Source organism: Pseudophryne corroboree, chromosome 1 (assembly GCF_028390025.1).
Source record: "Pseudophryne corroboree isolate aPseCor3 chromosome 1, aPseCor3.hap2, whole genome shotgun sequence".
Lineage (NCBI taxonomy): Eukaryota > Metazoa > Chordata > Amphibia > Anura > Myobatrachidae > Pseudophryne > Pseudophryne corroboree.
In genome coordinates this window covers 473,209,615-473,225,745 of record NC_086444.1, presented here as the reverse complement: position 1 = coordinate 473,225,745, position 16,131 = coordinate 473,209,615, and the positions used below count along the sequence as shown (strand labels likewise).

The window sequence follows — 16,131 nt, the reverse complement described above, 5'->3', positions numbered from 1 at the left end:
CTCGCGCCGGCATGCGGCAGCACTTTTGTAGGATTTTTTCTTTCATCCCAACAATTGAGTGTCACTTGGCGCTGTATTGAATAGCGCCGGGAGCTAACGCCCGGCGCTATTCAACTGTCGGTGAATTGAATCGACCCCATTGTATTCAAATACATATACTTTAATATGGAGTTGGCCCCTCTTTAGCAACTATGACCGCATCCACTCTTCTTGGAAGGCTTTCCACAAGATTTTGGATTGTTTCTGTGGGAATATGCGCCCATTCATTCTGTAGACCATTTATGAGGTCAGGCACTGATGTTGGACGAGTAGACCTAGCTCGCAATCTCCATTCCAGTTCATCCCAAAGGTGCTTGATGGGATTGAGGTCAGGGCCAGTCAAGTTCTTCCACACCAAACTCATTAAGCCATGTATTTATAGTGCTTGCATTGTACACTGGGGAACAGTCATGATGGAATAGAAAAGAGCCTTCCCCAAACTATTGCCATAAATTTGGAGCCTAGCATTGTTCTAAATGTCTGCAGCATTAAGATTGCCGTTCACTGGAGATAAGGGGCCTAGCCCAAACCTTGTAAAACAGCCCCATACCATTATCCCTCCTCCACCAATGCAGTCAGACAGGTAAAGTTCTCCCGGCATCCTCCAAACTCAGACTCACCAATTTGACAGCTAAACAGAGAAGCGTGAATTGGGCACTCCACAGAACACGTTTTCACTGCTCCACAGCCCTGTGTCGGTGTGCTTTACACCACTCCATCCGATACTTGGCATTGGTGATGTGAGGCTTGGATGCAGCTGCTCGGCCATGGAAACCCATTACATTAAGCTTCTGCAGCACAGTTTTTGTGATTTAATGCCAGTGGAAGTTCGGAACTCTTCAGCTATGGAATCAGCAGAGCGTTGGCGACCTTTACACACCATGCGCCTTAGCAGTCGTTGACCCCATTCTGTGATTTCATGTGGTCTTCCACTTCGTTGACTGAGTTGCTGTTGTTCCTAAATGCTTCCATTTTAATTTCACGAAGCGTCTTAATGCAAAGCTGGCATCCTATTACAGTACCGTGCTTGAAGTCACTGAACTCTTCAGAATGACCCACAAATGTTTCAAATGGAGACTGCATGACTAAGTGCTTGATTTTATACACCTGTGGCAACGGGTCTGATTGACACATCTGAATTCAATAATTAACAGGTGTGGGTAAATACTTTTGTGTACATTGTAACATATTGTTTTACACTAGATTTATAAATTAAGTTTTTTAATCTGGTCAGGTACTGAGGAGAGCCGTAGCTGTTACCATAAACTCCTCACAATGGTTTTATCTTAGTCACAGATGATGAGTGAAAATAATTCGTAGTGACACTGCTACTGATAACAACATGTTAAGGGGGGTACACACAGAGAGATGTTCAGCTAACTAGATTGCTTAGAAATTAGCTGAACATCGCTCCGTGTGTAGGGGTACCGGCGACAGCGCGTCACTATCGCCGATGCTAGATTGGCCTGCATGCAGGCACAATCTAGCAGGTCGCTCATTTCACCGCTGGGTGAAATGAGCGGCCCCCCTGTCTGTCTCCGTCCCACCTTGCTCGGCACATCGCGCTGTGCTGAGCGGGGGGGGAGAGGTGTGTTGACCGGTCTGTGCTAGACCCTCAGCACACATCTCTGGGAAAATCTCCCCGTCAGTACGGCCCTTTAAATTTCAGATTAGGGGTGGGATGTACGAAGCACTAAAAAGCAGTCAAACCTCCAAAAACTATTGTTTTCAGAGGTTTCACCAAATCCCATATGTATCAAACTTCGGAAAGTTAAACATTATACTTGTACCTGGGGGAGCTGGAAATGCAGCACGGAGTCACTGGGGAGAGACAGACTGTGGGGTGTGTTGGGGGACGGATATACTTTTTTTCAAGTATATACAGTATGTGTATAAACAAACAAATATATATTTACAGTTTCTTATTTAGTGCAGAAAATTATGTTGCACTTTAATATATATATATATATATCTCAAACAAAAAACTCTCCTCCTGCGCTATTCTATCGTAGAGTGAATGATTGGGTTATAATATCTCTGGGGTGGGCTGCCTGATTCCACTAGAGATAGATAGATAGATAGATAGATAGATAGATAGATAGATAGATAGATAGATAGATAGATAGATACAGAGGCAGAACTCTGGGAGGCAACAGAGTCATCTGCCGCCGGGCTCCTGCTCTGAAGGGGGGCTCTTCTCCTCCCATTCTGTGACACGACACCATTGAAGTAAATTAATTGATGGCTGCCGCTATCTTTTCACAATATGAAGTTACTTCTCTGACTATTACACATAACTTCATATAGTTACTGTACAATTCTCATGCTTCCTGTACTGGAGCAAATAGCTCCATCAGTAAAGTGTCTGCTGTCAGTGGGTTCTAATCCTGGGTATGACTGCTAAGAAATGTGTGATTTAAAATAAAAGACAATGAAATGTATCCCTTATCCAAAATGCTTGGGACCAGAGGTATCTTGGATAACGGATTTTTCCGTATTTTGGAATAATTGCATACCATAATGAGATATCATGTAGTGTTCATTCTAGCACCCTGCACCTTTCAAAATCCATGCAGTTCTCCTTTCCTGCCTGGGGTGTCGCTCTCTGCTCTGGTGCTTCTCCGAACACTCTGGTCTGTATCTCGGCACTGAAATACAGACCAGAGTGTGCTGAGAAGCACCAGAGCAGAGAGTGACACCCCAGGCAGGAAAGAGGAACTGCACATGTTTTGAAAGGTGCAGGGTGCTAGAATGAACACTATCATGGTGATGGGACCTAAATCTAAGCACAGAATGCATTTATGTTACATATACACTTTATACACACAGCCTGAAGGTAATTTTAGCCAATATTTTTTATAACTTTGTCATTAAACAAAGTGTGTCTACATTCACACAATTCATTTATGTTTCATATACACCTTATACACACAGCCTGAAGGTCATTTAATACAATATTTTTAATAACTTTGTGCATTAAACAAAGTTTGTGTACATTGAGCCATCAAAAAACAAAGGTTTCACTATCTCACTCAAAAAAGTCCGTATTTCGGAATATTCCGTATTTCGGAATATTTGGATATGGGATACTCAACCTGTATACAGTATATAAAAAAAAATTCAGAACACTCCATGCACACACACATACATATGTATGTATGTGTGCATATATGTATCTAAATATAAGGGGGGGGGCAACTGGTATGAACTTGCCTCCGGGCGACTGTGACGAACTTACGTCACTGGATAGATAGATAGATAGATAGATAGATAGATAGATAGATAGATAGATAGATAGATAGATAGATAGATTTAAAATCTGAAGGGGCCCCATAGATATCAGTGTACCAGGGCCCAATATTTATGTTGCTAGTCCTGGCTATGCTAATCTAGGGGGTCCTGTGTTCTGAACTTGAACCAGCTGAATGCCCTCACAACATAAACTAACCAGTTTGGCCATTTACTTGTTTTCAAATTATAACGAGGTCAGTAGTTGTCCATCTCATTGTTCTACACTATTTGTGCATTATATAACTGAAATTATGCCGTCAAATTGCGGGGCATTTACTTAGACCACCCTTACCTCCCACACTTTACCCTCCTGTCCACTGTACCTAGGTGTCCTATTACCATACTACTGGTTGCTAATAATGTGCCAGTCTCGCGCTGCCAGTCCTCACGTTAGTACATACACGCGCTATTTCCTTCCTACCTGTGGGCGGTGAGCACGGTCTTGTTTGCCAGGATAGTTAGGAACGAGGTGACCGCAAAGAAGAGCGCTGCCAGCAGCCGCACAGTGCTGGACGGTGGCGGAGCCTCTGTGTAGGTAGACATGCTGAGCTGGTTGACCCTCCGATATAAGGTCTGCAGCGTGTCACTGTCAGGCTAGGCTGCTGGGATGCACATCCTGCTGGGTAGGGAAAGGGACAGACGAGGGAACACATTGGAGTCACCTGGCTCCACCCTCATAAAACAGGTAGCTGAAGGGCGGGGATGCCGAGCTGTGAGCAATGGGAGTGATACGACGTCTACTCAGAGAGCAGCAGTAGCAGCAGCGATCAGTCACATATTTATTTGCACAGAATAAAACCAATTACTATTATTATACTGTACAGTGATATTTTTGTTTCGTAAGTTATAAAGTGTTGGAAGAGGGCCGCTATACTGTAATCGATATAGCAGGTTTCAGCTTACTTCCAATTAAGTTAAAACTTAAATATAAGCTCAAAATGTAAAATATTATTTTTGCTATAGGTTGTAATGAAAATATATATTTGAACTTACATGGAGTGCATCATTCCTCCAGTGTTACTGTTAACTCCATTCCTCCAATGTGATGGACACAGCACTGTTCTCATTTGCTGCTATGGCAGATTTCCTTCTAACACATGCACAGTAGTAGTTTAGGGGTCTATTCATGAAACAGTGAAAACAGTGGAGAAGTGAGCCAGTGGAGAAGAGCCAATCAGCACTGGAGTAACATTTATAATTTGCATACTATAAAATTATACAGAGAAGCTGATTGGTTGCCATGGGCAACTTCCCCAGTGGCTCACTTCTCCACTCTTTTCACTGAATAAACCCCTTAGTGTTCTTTCCCAGTGACCTTCTCATTGCCAGGAATGACTGACAACAGCAACAGGTGACTTTGCATCAGAGCAGTGCCCCTCTGCCTTAGCAGGGTTTAGTGAACTGCGCCCATTGGGCCTGATTCAGTTCCAGTTGGGTCTACAGCACATGCAGCAAAGTACAGATGTTCAGTAATCAGTACTTTGCAAATGCTCCAGGCACCAACAGTGGACGCATCAGACTGGAAAAGTGATTGACAATCTGATGCCGTTTTCGGTGCAGTGACGCCTTCTCAAAACGAGGCGTGTGTTTGTCATTGCGGGAAGGACGAGGCCAGGATCTCCACCAGAGGACAGAGATTCCCTGGCTTCTTGCTCGGACCTGCGGTGGCCGGCTTGAGTCATGCAGCTGGCCGTCGGTGTCACAGTTGAAGCTGCATCCTATGAGCAGTATTGGATGCTGCATTGCCATATTAGTGCTATCGCTGCTACTTCCATGTAAGCGGCAGTGATAGCAGCTCCAACCACGGGACATATGCGGATAGGGTCCGAGGTTGCTGGAGGTGGAGGATGCTGGCCGATCTCTGACTTTTTTTTAAAGCGCTTTTTTTTAAAGCGGAAATAATTTACAAAGCATGGTTTTGCCTTGTATATGAGTGCCATTTTAAAAAAAATGTTTGAGATCGGCCGGCATTCCACACATTTGGCAAACTCGGATCCAACTGGCAGTTGTAGTATTCCCTTAGGTGTGGTATCCGCACAAGGCTAGCTTGGGAGATTAGGAGATGGAAGGTCCTTTTACCAACACCTAGGTGCTGTAGAGTAGATGAAAGATGGAACTGGTCAGCAGATGAAGTACAGAGGCTGAACGTACTGCAGAATGAGTGATACTCGTAGACTGCCGGTTTTGCCAGATAGAACGGATAATGAAGATCTGTGAATGAAGTATGGATAAACCAGTGTTAGCAGCAGAGTTAAATGACACTGGTGATGCTAGGGATCAATGAATTGGGAAAACAGATGACTTGAATACTGTAGATATCAGGAACACCGATGGCGGAGCACCGATAACAATAGGTAGCTGAACACCACTGGAAGCCCAATGCTGGAAGCTGGTGTTTTTGGAGCACTGCCAATAGCAGAAGGCAATGAGGATACTATGGAGTCAGGCAGGCACCGCAGGGTGGTGATTCTCTGCAGAACTGGAGACTCAGGAGATGGAATACCTGGAACACAGTTAGTAATCACAGAGAGCAGAGACAGGATACACTGGTAATGACAACCAAAGCACTGACAACTTCCTGGTCTAGGATCAGTCCCTTTATACCCCCAGCAGTGTAGGGATTGGATCAGCAATCAGGCAGAGCTCAGCGAAACTGTAGATTGGTGGAAATAGCATCATGTGATCAGAACCAACATGGCTGCGCCCATACTGGTTCTTGGAGGGAAACCTGGTTTGTAATTTCATGTGGAGCTTTCACAGTAATGGCGGCAGCGGCCGCAGGACACAGTGAATGTCAAACTGCACAGCAACCTCCCAGAGCCGGCGGCGGAAGCTACAGCAGGTGAGAGGCGCCACACAGACCTGTAGTGCTTTACTGTAGTAATCGCGGCAAAAGCCGCAGCTGACAGGAGATGCTATACAGAGCCGTCCAAGTGCTGAGAATGCAGTAATGGCGGCGGAGGCCACGATGAGCTAGAAACGCCATTCTATTTAAGAGTTCCTTGTGACAGCACCTGCAGACTGGCAGAGAGGAGATATGAAGTAAGGACATTTAACAACATTATTGAGACCTGGCCCTAGAACGCTGAGCCAGCCTCAGGAGACACCTGAAAGGTAAAAAATGATGTCCAGTAGTCTGGATCGTGACAGCACCCCCCCCCCCCCCCTTTATTAGTGGCCCCAGGACACTTCTTTGGCTTCTGAGGGAACGTAGAATGGAAATTCCAAACCAATGTAGGAGCATGGACATCTGAAGCATTGGTTCAGGAACGTTCCTCAGGGCCATAGCCCTTCCAATCGATCAGGTATTAAGTTGACCATAACGGAAGCGTGAATCCAGAATCTTGGTGACTTCATACTCAACACCACGTTGAGTCTGGACTTTGGGAGCCGAAGGAAGTGCTGAATGGAACCGATTCAGGATCAGCGGTTTCAGAAGGGAAACATGAAACATCCTGGGAATTTTTAAGAATGGAGGAAGCTGAAGTGTGAAAGCTACTGGGTTGATGACTTGTTCAATTCGAAAAGGGCCGATATATCGAGGAGCAAATTTCATGCTTGGAATTCTTAACCTCAAATTCTTCGTAGATAGCCAAACACAATCACCCACTTTAAGGGCAGGAATTGCCCTACGCTTCCTATCTGCAAACTTCTTATATCTAAAAGATGCCTTGAGTAGAGCCGCTCAAACGTTCTTCCAGTTATTTGAAAACTGACGAAGAGTGATATCAGCTGCTGGCACTGAAGTTGCTGGAAGCGGTTGAAATTCTGGAACTTTAGGGTGAAATCCATAGTTAGTGAAGAATGGCGTAGAAGAGGATGACAAGTGGTATTGGTTGTTATGACAGAACTCGGCCCAGGGAAGAAGTTGAACCCAGTCATCTTGGGATGAGGATACATAAATTCGGAGGAAGGCCTCCAAGTCCTGATTCACCCTCTCAGATTGACCGTTAGTTTGGGGGTGATACGCTGTGGAGAATTTTAATTTGACTTGGAGGGCCAAACATAAACTTCGCCAAAACTTGGCTACGAACTGTACTCCTCTGTCAGAAATTATTTCCTCGGGAGGCCATGTAGTCTGAAGATCTCTTGGATGAACACTTGAGCCAACCTGGAAGCTGACGGAAGACCGGTGAGGGGAATGAAATGAGCCATCTTGGAGAACCGGTCAACTATCACCCAGATGGTATTAAACTTGTTGCATATAGGAAGGTCCGTAATAAAGTCCATTGACAGATGGGTCCACGGACGATGAGGAACAGCTGGAGGAACCAGTTGCCTGGTGGGTGACTGACGAGGTACTTTGTGTTGGGCACATTTTGGGCAGGAAGCAATAAACTCCGTGACATCTTTTTTCAGGGTCGGCCACCAGTATGATCTGGAGATGAATTCAAGGGTTTTCTGGATGCCCGCATGTCCGGTAAAATGGGAAGCATGTGCCAATGCATGAGCTTCTTCATTAGAGCCGGCTTTACAAAGCTTTTCCCTGATGGAGGCATAGAGTCCATCCTTACCGTGGAACACGCCACTGGATGGATAATAGGATGCTTGTCCGAAGACTCAGACAGGGCCGTCTTTTCGTATGGGCTCAATGGGCACTTGCCCAAGGGCCCCAGTAGTATAAGGGCCCTATGCTGATAGATGAGGGTCCACTCTTTCCAGGGGTACCAGATTTTTGAAAATCGGCCCTGGGGAACCAGAGATATCCAACTTCAAAGCAGTGGTCCCCATCCGAGCCTGTTAATTGCAATTCCCCCCATGATATCTCGGGCTCTGTCTGACTTAGAGTAGTTCTGATGGTATACTCCAGAAGCTGGGACTCTACCCTTTCACTGGACACTGGCAGCTTATCTCTACTATGCCCAGAACCAGAGATATCAGCCTTCGAGCAGCTGGTCCCTGCTCCAGCTCCACATGCCTGGTATGCAGTTTTATAATTTCATTGGTGGATTGCTCTGGCTCCTGATCTCGGATCCCCAAGTCCCCAGTACTTCCTAAAAGGTGGGACTCTCTACTTTTATATCCCATTGAAAGCTAAGAAATCTATATCCAGGAATTTGAGATATCTGCAATCAAGCAAGCTGCCCTCTCACCAGAAAATTATGAATATTAAGCCCACTCCCCCTACCGCCCTGGAAGTCAAGTACTGGGGCCCATTCATTCAGTGCAATGCCCCCTTCTACAGTTTAGTGTTCTCCCTCTCACCGCATCTCCCACCATCTGTGCAGTAAAGGAGTATTAGCAGAAATTACTGCTCCAGGTCCTACATGCTGAGTGGAAAATAGAACACCCACTACCGCCCGCGGATCATCAAAGCTGCCGCTGATAGTACCCCCACCCCTACTGCTGTAGGATGGGTAGGGGCCACAGTGCATTGCTGTGCCCAGGGGCCTACACTGCTGTTAAGACGGCCCTGGACTCAGACTCATTTTCTTGCTCCCATGAGCGGGAAAGGGCATCAGCCTTGCGATTCTGTGACCCTGGACAGAACTGGAGTTTAAAGTCGAACCTAGAAAAAAAAGTGCCCATCTGGCTTGACGGGGGTTGAGACATTGTGCACTCTTCAAATACAGGAGATTTTTGTGATCTTCAAGAATCGTAATGGTATGGGAAGCGCCTTCTAGCAAATGCCTCCACTCTTCCAGAGCAAGCTTGATAGCCAACAATTCTTGATCGCCAATGGCGTAATTGCGCTCAGCAGGGGAAAACCTCCGGGAGAAGAAGCCGCAAGGATGCAGATGACCATCTTTGGCTCTTTGAGACAGGACAGCGCCCACTCCAACGGAGGAGGCATCCACCTCAAGGGTGAACGGCGAGTTGGTATCTGGCTGTTTCAACACTGGAGATGAGGTGAATCTTTGCTTTAACAGATGGAAGGCTTGCATGGCTTCTTTGGACCACTTGGAGGGATTAGCACCCTTCTTGGTAAAGGCAGTGATAGGCGCCACAATGGTGGAAAAGTCTCGAATAAATTTTCTGTAATAGTTGGCGAATCCTAAAAATCTCTGAACACTCTTGAGGGTTGTAGGTATTGGCCAATCCTGGATAGCTTGTAGTTTCTCAGGATCCATCTCTAGTCCGGAGCCGGACACAATGTAGCCTAGAAACGGAATGGATTTGACTTCAAAGACGCATTTTTCCAACTTGCAATTAAGATGATTGGCATGAAGACGGGACAGGACTTCCTTCACCCAAAAACAATGTTCCTCCAGATCGTTGGCAAAGATGAGGATGTCATCGAGGTATACCACGACATGACGATAGAGGATATCTCTAAAGATCTCGTTCACGAAGTGTTGATTAACAGCTGGAGCATTACTAACTCTGAAAGGCATGACGAGGTACTCATAATGTCCGTCACGGGTGTTAAATGCGGTCTTCCACTCGTCACCCTTCCGGATCCGAATGAGGTTATAGGCACCCCTCAAATCTAATTTCGTGAAGATGGTTGCTCCGCTAACCCGGTCGAAGCGTTCGGTAATCAGAGGCAGAGGATACCGTTTTTTTAATGTCGTTCAAACCTCTATAGTCGATGCATGGCCGCAGGCCACCGTCTTTCTTCTTAACGAAGAAGAAACCTGCGCCAGCAGGAGAAGAAGAAGGTCAGATAAAACCCTTTGCCAAATTTTCTTAAATGTACTCCTCCATGGAATAAGACTCTGGTACAGACAACGAATACGTTCGGCCTCGAGGTGGAACCTTCCCTGGGATGATGGGATGAGGTCGATAGGACAATCCCACTCCCTATGTGGGGGCAGGACATCAGCAGAGGCTTTACTGAACACATCTGTATAGTCTTGATACTGAAGAGGTGGAACATCAGAAGACCTGGAGGATGAAGAACATACAGGAAGTACTTTGGAAAGACAGGTCTCAGAACAGGATGGACCCCATGCCAGGATATGGGTCGTCCTCCAGTCAATCAGAGGATTATGCAAACGAAGCCATCGAAGTCCCAGAACCACCAGATGGGTGGCCTTTGGAATCACCAAAAAGGAAATTAATTCTGAATGAAGAACTCCTACTTTCAGACGAACTGGTAGAGTCTTGGAAGAAATGACTGCATCAGAAATCTTGCTGCCATCCACGGCAGTCAAAGATATGGAAGACGAAAGTGTCTCGGTGGGTAGGGACCAACGCTTGACGTATTCCTCAGTCATAAAATTCCCAGCTGCTTCTGAGTCTAATAAAGCAATAATGTTCCTAGTACGCTGAGCCACTTGGAGCGAAACTGGGAGATTACATTCACTTGAAGATGGAGAGGAATGCATTGCTCCTAGCCGACCCTCTCCTTGGTGGGCTAGGACTTGGAGTTTCCCGGACGCTTGGGACAGTCATTAATAACGTGAGATGGTGCAGCACAATAGAGACAGAGATGCTCAGAGAGACATCTTCTGCGCTCTGCCAGAGATAGACGAGAATGACCTACCTGCATGGGTTCGTCCTTGGGCGGAGATGGCTGATGAGGAGGAGGAGTAGACTTGGGAAATTATGATCTTCCTCGCTCGATTGCCCTTTCTCGAAACCGTAGATCAACTTTGGTACACAGAGATATTAGTTCATCCAACTTTGAGGGCAAATCCCTGGTAGCCAATTCGTCCTTGATACGCTCAGATATGCCATGCCAGAAGGCTGCACGTAAAGCATCATCGTTCCATGCCAATTCTGATGCTGAGATCTGGAATTGTATTAGATGCTGTCCAACAGTTCGTGTCCCCTGGTGGATACGGAGAATCTCAGAAGAAGCTGAAGTTACACGGCCTGGCTCGTCAAAGGTATGCCTGAATGTTGCCACAAAGTCTGTATATGAAGACAACAAAGTATCAGATCTCTCCCATAACGGTGATGCCCAATCCAGCGCGGAGCCACTGAGGAGGGAAATAATGTAGGCAACCTTTGTGCGATCAGTTGGAAAACTGCCAGGCTGTAATTCTAAATGAATTTCGCACTGGTTGAGGAATCCCCTGCATGCTTTTGGGGACCCATCAAATTTTGCTGGAGTTGGTAAATGAAGATGTGGAGCAAAAGTGGGTATGGTGGGTGGAGTTACCACTGTAGGTACTGCCGTTGGTACACCAAACGCCCCGGAACCATGGAGGGTCATTTGGATTCCATCCAGCCGAAAGGAGAGATCCTGAAGACAGTGGATAACATGACCTTGTGCAGCCTCCTGATGTTCAAGTCGGGCTGCCAGTTCTTGCATTGGCCTGACCGCTTGCTCTTGGTCTCCGGCTGGATTCATTAGGTCAGTGCTTACTGTCACAACTGAGGGCTGGTGTTGATCTGGGACAGCCTCAGTTGTAAGGGCTGGTGGGCTGGTGTAAAGGTGAATCTGGGTGGCAGAATAGGACTCCTAGACATAGATGACTTCTACCACCAATGCCTGAAGATGTGACCACGACAACAAAGATAAAATGAATGTTTGTTTATTGAACACAGTTCTGGTGGTACACCGGCAGTTGCACAGTTATGATATGAGAAATGATTAAAAACAGTACACAGTTCCAAAAAAAATAGCAGTTGTAGTATTCCCTTAGGTGTGGTATCCGCACAAGGCTAGCTTGGAAGATTAGGAGATGGAAAGTCCTTTTACCAACACCTAGGTGCTGTAGAGTAGATGAAAGCTGGAACTGGTCAGCAGATGTAGTACAGAGGCTGAACGTACTGCTGAATGAGTGATACTCGTAGACTGCCGGTTTTGCCAGATGGAACGGATAATGAAGAACTGTAAATGAAGTACGGATAAACCAGTGTTAGCAGCGGAGTTGAATGACACTGGTGATGCTAGAGATCGATGAATTGGGAAAACAGATGACTTGAATACTGTAGATATCAGGAACACCGATGGCGGAGCACTGATGACAATAGGTAGCTGAACACCACTGGAAGCCCAATGCTGGAAGCTGGTGTTTTTGGAGCACTGCCAATAGCAGAAGGCAATGAGGATACTATGGAGTCAGGCAGGCACCGCAGGGTGGTGATTCGTGCAGGTCTCTGCAGAACTGGAGACTCAGGAGATGGAATACCTGGAACACAGTTAGTAATCACAGAGAGCAGAGACAGGATACACTGGTAATGACAACCAAAGCACTGACAACTTCCTGGTCTAGGATCAGTCCCTTTATACCCCCAGCAGTGTAGGGATTGGATCAGCAATCAGGCAGAGCTCAGCTAAACTGTAGATTGGTGGAAATAGCATCATGTGATCAGAACCAACATGGCTGCGCCCATACTGGTTCTTGGAGGGAAACCTGGTTTGTAATTTCATGTGGAGCTTTCACAGTAATGGCGGCAGCGGCCGCAGGACACAGTGAATGTCAAACTGCACAGCAACCTCCCAGAGCCGGCGGCGGAAGCTACAGCAGGTGAGAGGCGCCACACAGACCTGTAGTGCTTTACTGTAGTAATCGCGGCAAAAGCCGCAGCTGACAGGAGATGCTATACAGAGCCGTCCAAGTGCTGAGAATGCAGTAATGGTGGCGGAGGCCACGATGAGCTAGAAATGCCATTCTATTTAAGAGTTCCTTGTGACAGCACCTGCAGACTGGCAGAGAGGAGATATGAAGTAAGGACATTTAACAACATTATTGAGACCCGGCCCTAGAACGCTGAGCCAGCCTCAGGAGACACCTGAAAGGTAAAAAATGATCTCCAGTAGTCTGGATCGTGACAGCACCCCCCCCCCCCCCCCTTTAGTAGTGGCCCCAGGACACTTCTTTGGCTTCTGAGGGAACGTAGAATGGAAATTCCAAACCAATGTAGGAGCATGGACATCTGAAGCATTGGTTCAGGAACGTTCGTCAGGGCCATAGCCCTTCCAATCGATCAGGTATTGAAGTTGACCATAACGGAAGCGTGAATCCAGAATCTTGGCGACTTCATACTCAACACCACGTTGAGTCTGGACTTTGGGAGCCGAAGGAAGTGCTGAATGGAACCGATTCAGGATCAGCGGTTTCAGAAGGGAAACATGAAACATCCTGGGAATTTTTAAGAATGGAGGAAGCTGAAGTGTGAAAGCTACTGGGTTGATGACTTGTTCAATTCGAAAAGGGCCGATATATCGAGGAGCAAATTTCATGCTTGGAATTCTTAACCTCAAATTCTTCGTAGATAGCCAAACACAATCACCCACTTTAAGGGCAGGAATTGCCCTACGCTTCCTATCTGCAAACTTCTTATATCTAAAAGATGCCTTGAGTAGAGCCGCTCAAACGTTCTTCCAGTTATTTGAAAACTGACGAAGAGTGATATCAGCTGCTGGCACTGAAGTTGCTGGAAGCGGTTGAAATTCTGGAACTTTAGGGTGAAATCCATAGTTAGTGAAGAATGGCGTAGAAGAGGATGACAAGTGGTATTGGTTGTTATGACAGAACTCGGCCCAGGGAAGAAGTTGAACCCAGTCATCTTGGGATGAGGATACATAAATTCGGAGGAAGGCCTCCAAGTCCTGATTCACCCTCTCAGATTGACCGTTAGTTTGGGGGTGATACGCTGTGGAGAATTTTAATTTGACTTGGAGGGCCAAACATAAACTTCGCCAAAACTTGGCTACGAACTGTACTCCTCTGTCAGAAATTATTTCCTCGGGAGGCCATGTAGTCTGAAGATCTCTTGGATGAACACTTGAGCCAACCTGGAAGCTGACGGAAGACCGGTGAGGGGAATGAAATGAGCCATCTTGGAGAACCGGTCAACTATCACCCAGATGGTATTAAACTTGTTGCATATAGGAAGGTCCGTAATAAAGTCCATTGACAGATGGGTCCACGGACGATGAGGAACAGCTGGAGGAACCAGTTGCCCGGCGGGTGACTGACGAGGTACTTTGTGTTGGGCACATTTTGGGCAGGAAGCAATAAACTCCGTGACATCTTTTTTCAGGGTCAGCCACCAGTATGATCTGGAGATGAATTCAAGGGTTTTCTGGATGCCCGCATGTCCGGTAAAATGGGAAGCATGTGCCCAATGCATGAGCTTCTTCCTTAGAGCCGGCTTTACAAAGCTTTTCCCTGATGGAGGCATAGAGTCCATCCTTACCGTGGTGAACGCCACTGGATGGATAATAGGATGCTTGTCCGAAGACTCAGACAGGGCAGTCTTTTCGTATGGGCTCAATGGGCACTTTCCCAAGGGCCCCAGTAGTATAAGGGCCCTATGCTGATAGATGAGGGTCCACTCTTTACAGGGGTACCAGATTTTTGAAAATCGGCCCTGGGGAACCAGAGATATCCAACTTCAAAGCAGTGGTCCCCATCCGAGCATGTTAATTGCAATTCCCCCCAAGATATCTCGGGCTCTGTCTGACTTAGAGTAGTTCTGATGGTATACTCCAGAAGCTGGGACTCTCCCCTTTCACTGGACACTGGCAGCTTCTCTCTACTATGCCCAGAACCAGAGATATCAGCCTTCGAGCAGCTGGTCCCTGCTCCAGCTCCACATGCCTGGTATGCAGTTTTATAATTTCATTGGTGAATTGCTCTGGCTCCTGATCTCAGATCCCCAAGTCCCCAGTACTTCCTAAAAGGTGGGACTCTCTACTTTTCTATCCCATTGAAAGCTAAGAAATCTATATCCAGGAATTTGAGATATCTGCAATCAAGCAAGCTGCCCTCTCACCAGAAAATTATGAATATTAAGCCCACTCCCCCTACCGCCCTGGAAGTCAAGTACTGGGGCCCATTCATTCAGTGCAATGCCCCCTTCTACAGTTTAGTGTTCTCCCTCTCACCGCATCTCCCACCATCTGTGCAGTAAAGGAGTATTAGCAGAAATTACTGCTCCAGGTCCTACATGCTGAGTGGAAAATAGAACACCCACTACCGCCCGCGGATCATCAAAGCTGCCGCTGATAGTACCCCCACCCCTACTGCTGTAGGATGGGTAGGGGCCACAGTGCATTGCTGTGCCCAGGGGCCTACACTGCTGTTAAGACGGCCCTGGACTCAGACTCATTTTCTTGCTCCCATGAGCGGGAAAGGGCATCAGCCTTGCGATTCTGTGACCCTGGACAGAACTGGAGTTTAAAGTCGAACCTAGAAAAAAAAGTGCCCATCTGGCTTGACGGATGTTGAGACATTGTGCACTCTTCAAATACAGGAGATTTTTGTGATCTGTAAGAATCGTAATTGTATGGGAAGCGCCTTCTAGCAAATGCCTCCACTCTTCCAGAGCAAGCTTGATAGCCAACAATTCTTGATCACCAATGGCGTAATTGCGCTCAGCAGGGGAAAACCTCCGGGAGAAGAAGCCGCAAGGATGCAGATGACCATCTTTGGCTCTTTGAGACAGGACAGCGCCCACTCCAACGGAGGAGGCATCCACCTCAAGGGTGAACGGCGAGTTGGTATCTGGCTGTTTCAACACCGGAGCTGAGGTGAATCTTTGCTTTAACAGATGGAAGGCTTGCATGGCTTCTTTGGACCACTTGGAGGGATTAGCACCCTTCTTGGTAAAGGCAGTGATAGGCGCCACAATGGTGGAAAAGTCTCGAATAAATTTTCTGTAATAGTTGGCGAATCCTAAAAATCTCTGAACACTTTTGAGGGTTGTAGGTATTGGCCAATCCTGGATAGCTTGTAGTTTCTCAGGATCCATCTCTAGTCCGGAACCGGACACAATGTAGCCTGGAAACGGAATGGATTTGACTTCAAAGACGCATTTTTCCAACTTGCAATAAAGATGATTGGCATGAAGACGGGACAGGACTTCCTTCACCCAAAAACAATGTTCCTCCAGATCGTTGGCAAAGATGAGGATGTCATCGAGGTATACCACGACATGACGATAGAGGATATCTCT

At 46.7% G+C, this 16,131-nt stretch overlaps 1 protein-coding gene across 1 annotated transcript in view; it reads right to left on the bottom strand.

The window, feature by feature from the left end:
- The window catches only part of SLC35D2 (solute carrier family 35 member D2), a 161,730-nt gene extending 157,719 nt beyond the window's left edge, over positions 1-4,011 (bottom strand). Inside the window, exon 1 of the mRNA XM_063913743.1 lies at positions 3,752-4,011. Coding sequence (XP_063769813.1) covers positions 3,752-3,873 — 122 coding nt within the window. The 5' untranslated portion in view covers positions 3,874-4,011. The remainder of the gene's footprint in view (positions 1-3,751) is intronic.
- Positions 4,012-16,131: the final 12,120 nt, after the last annotated feature.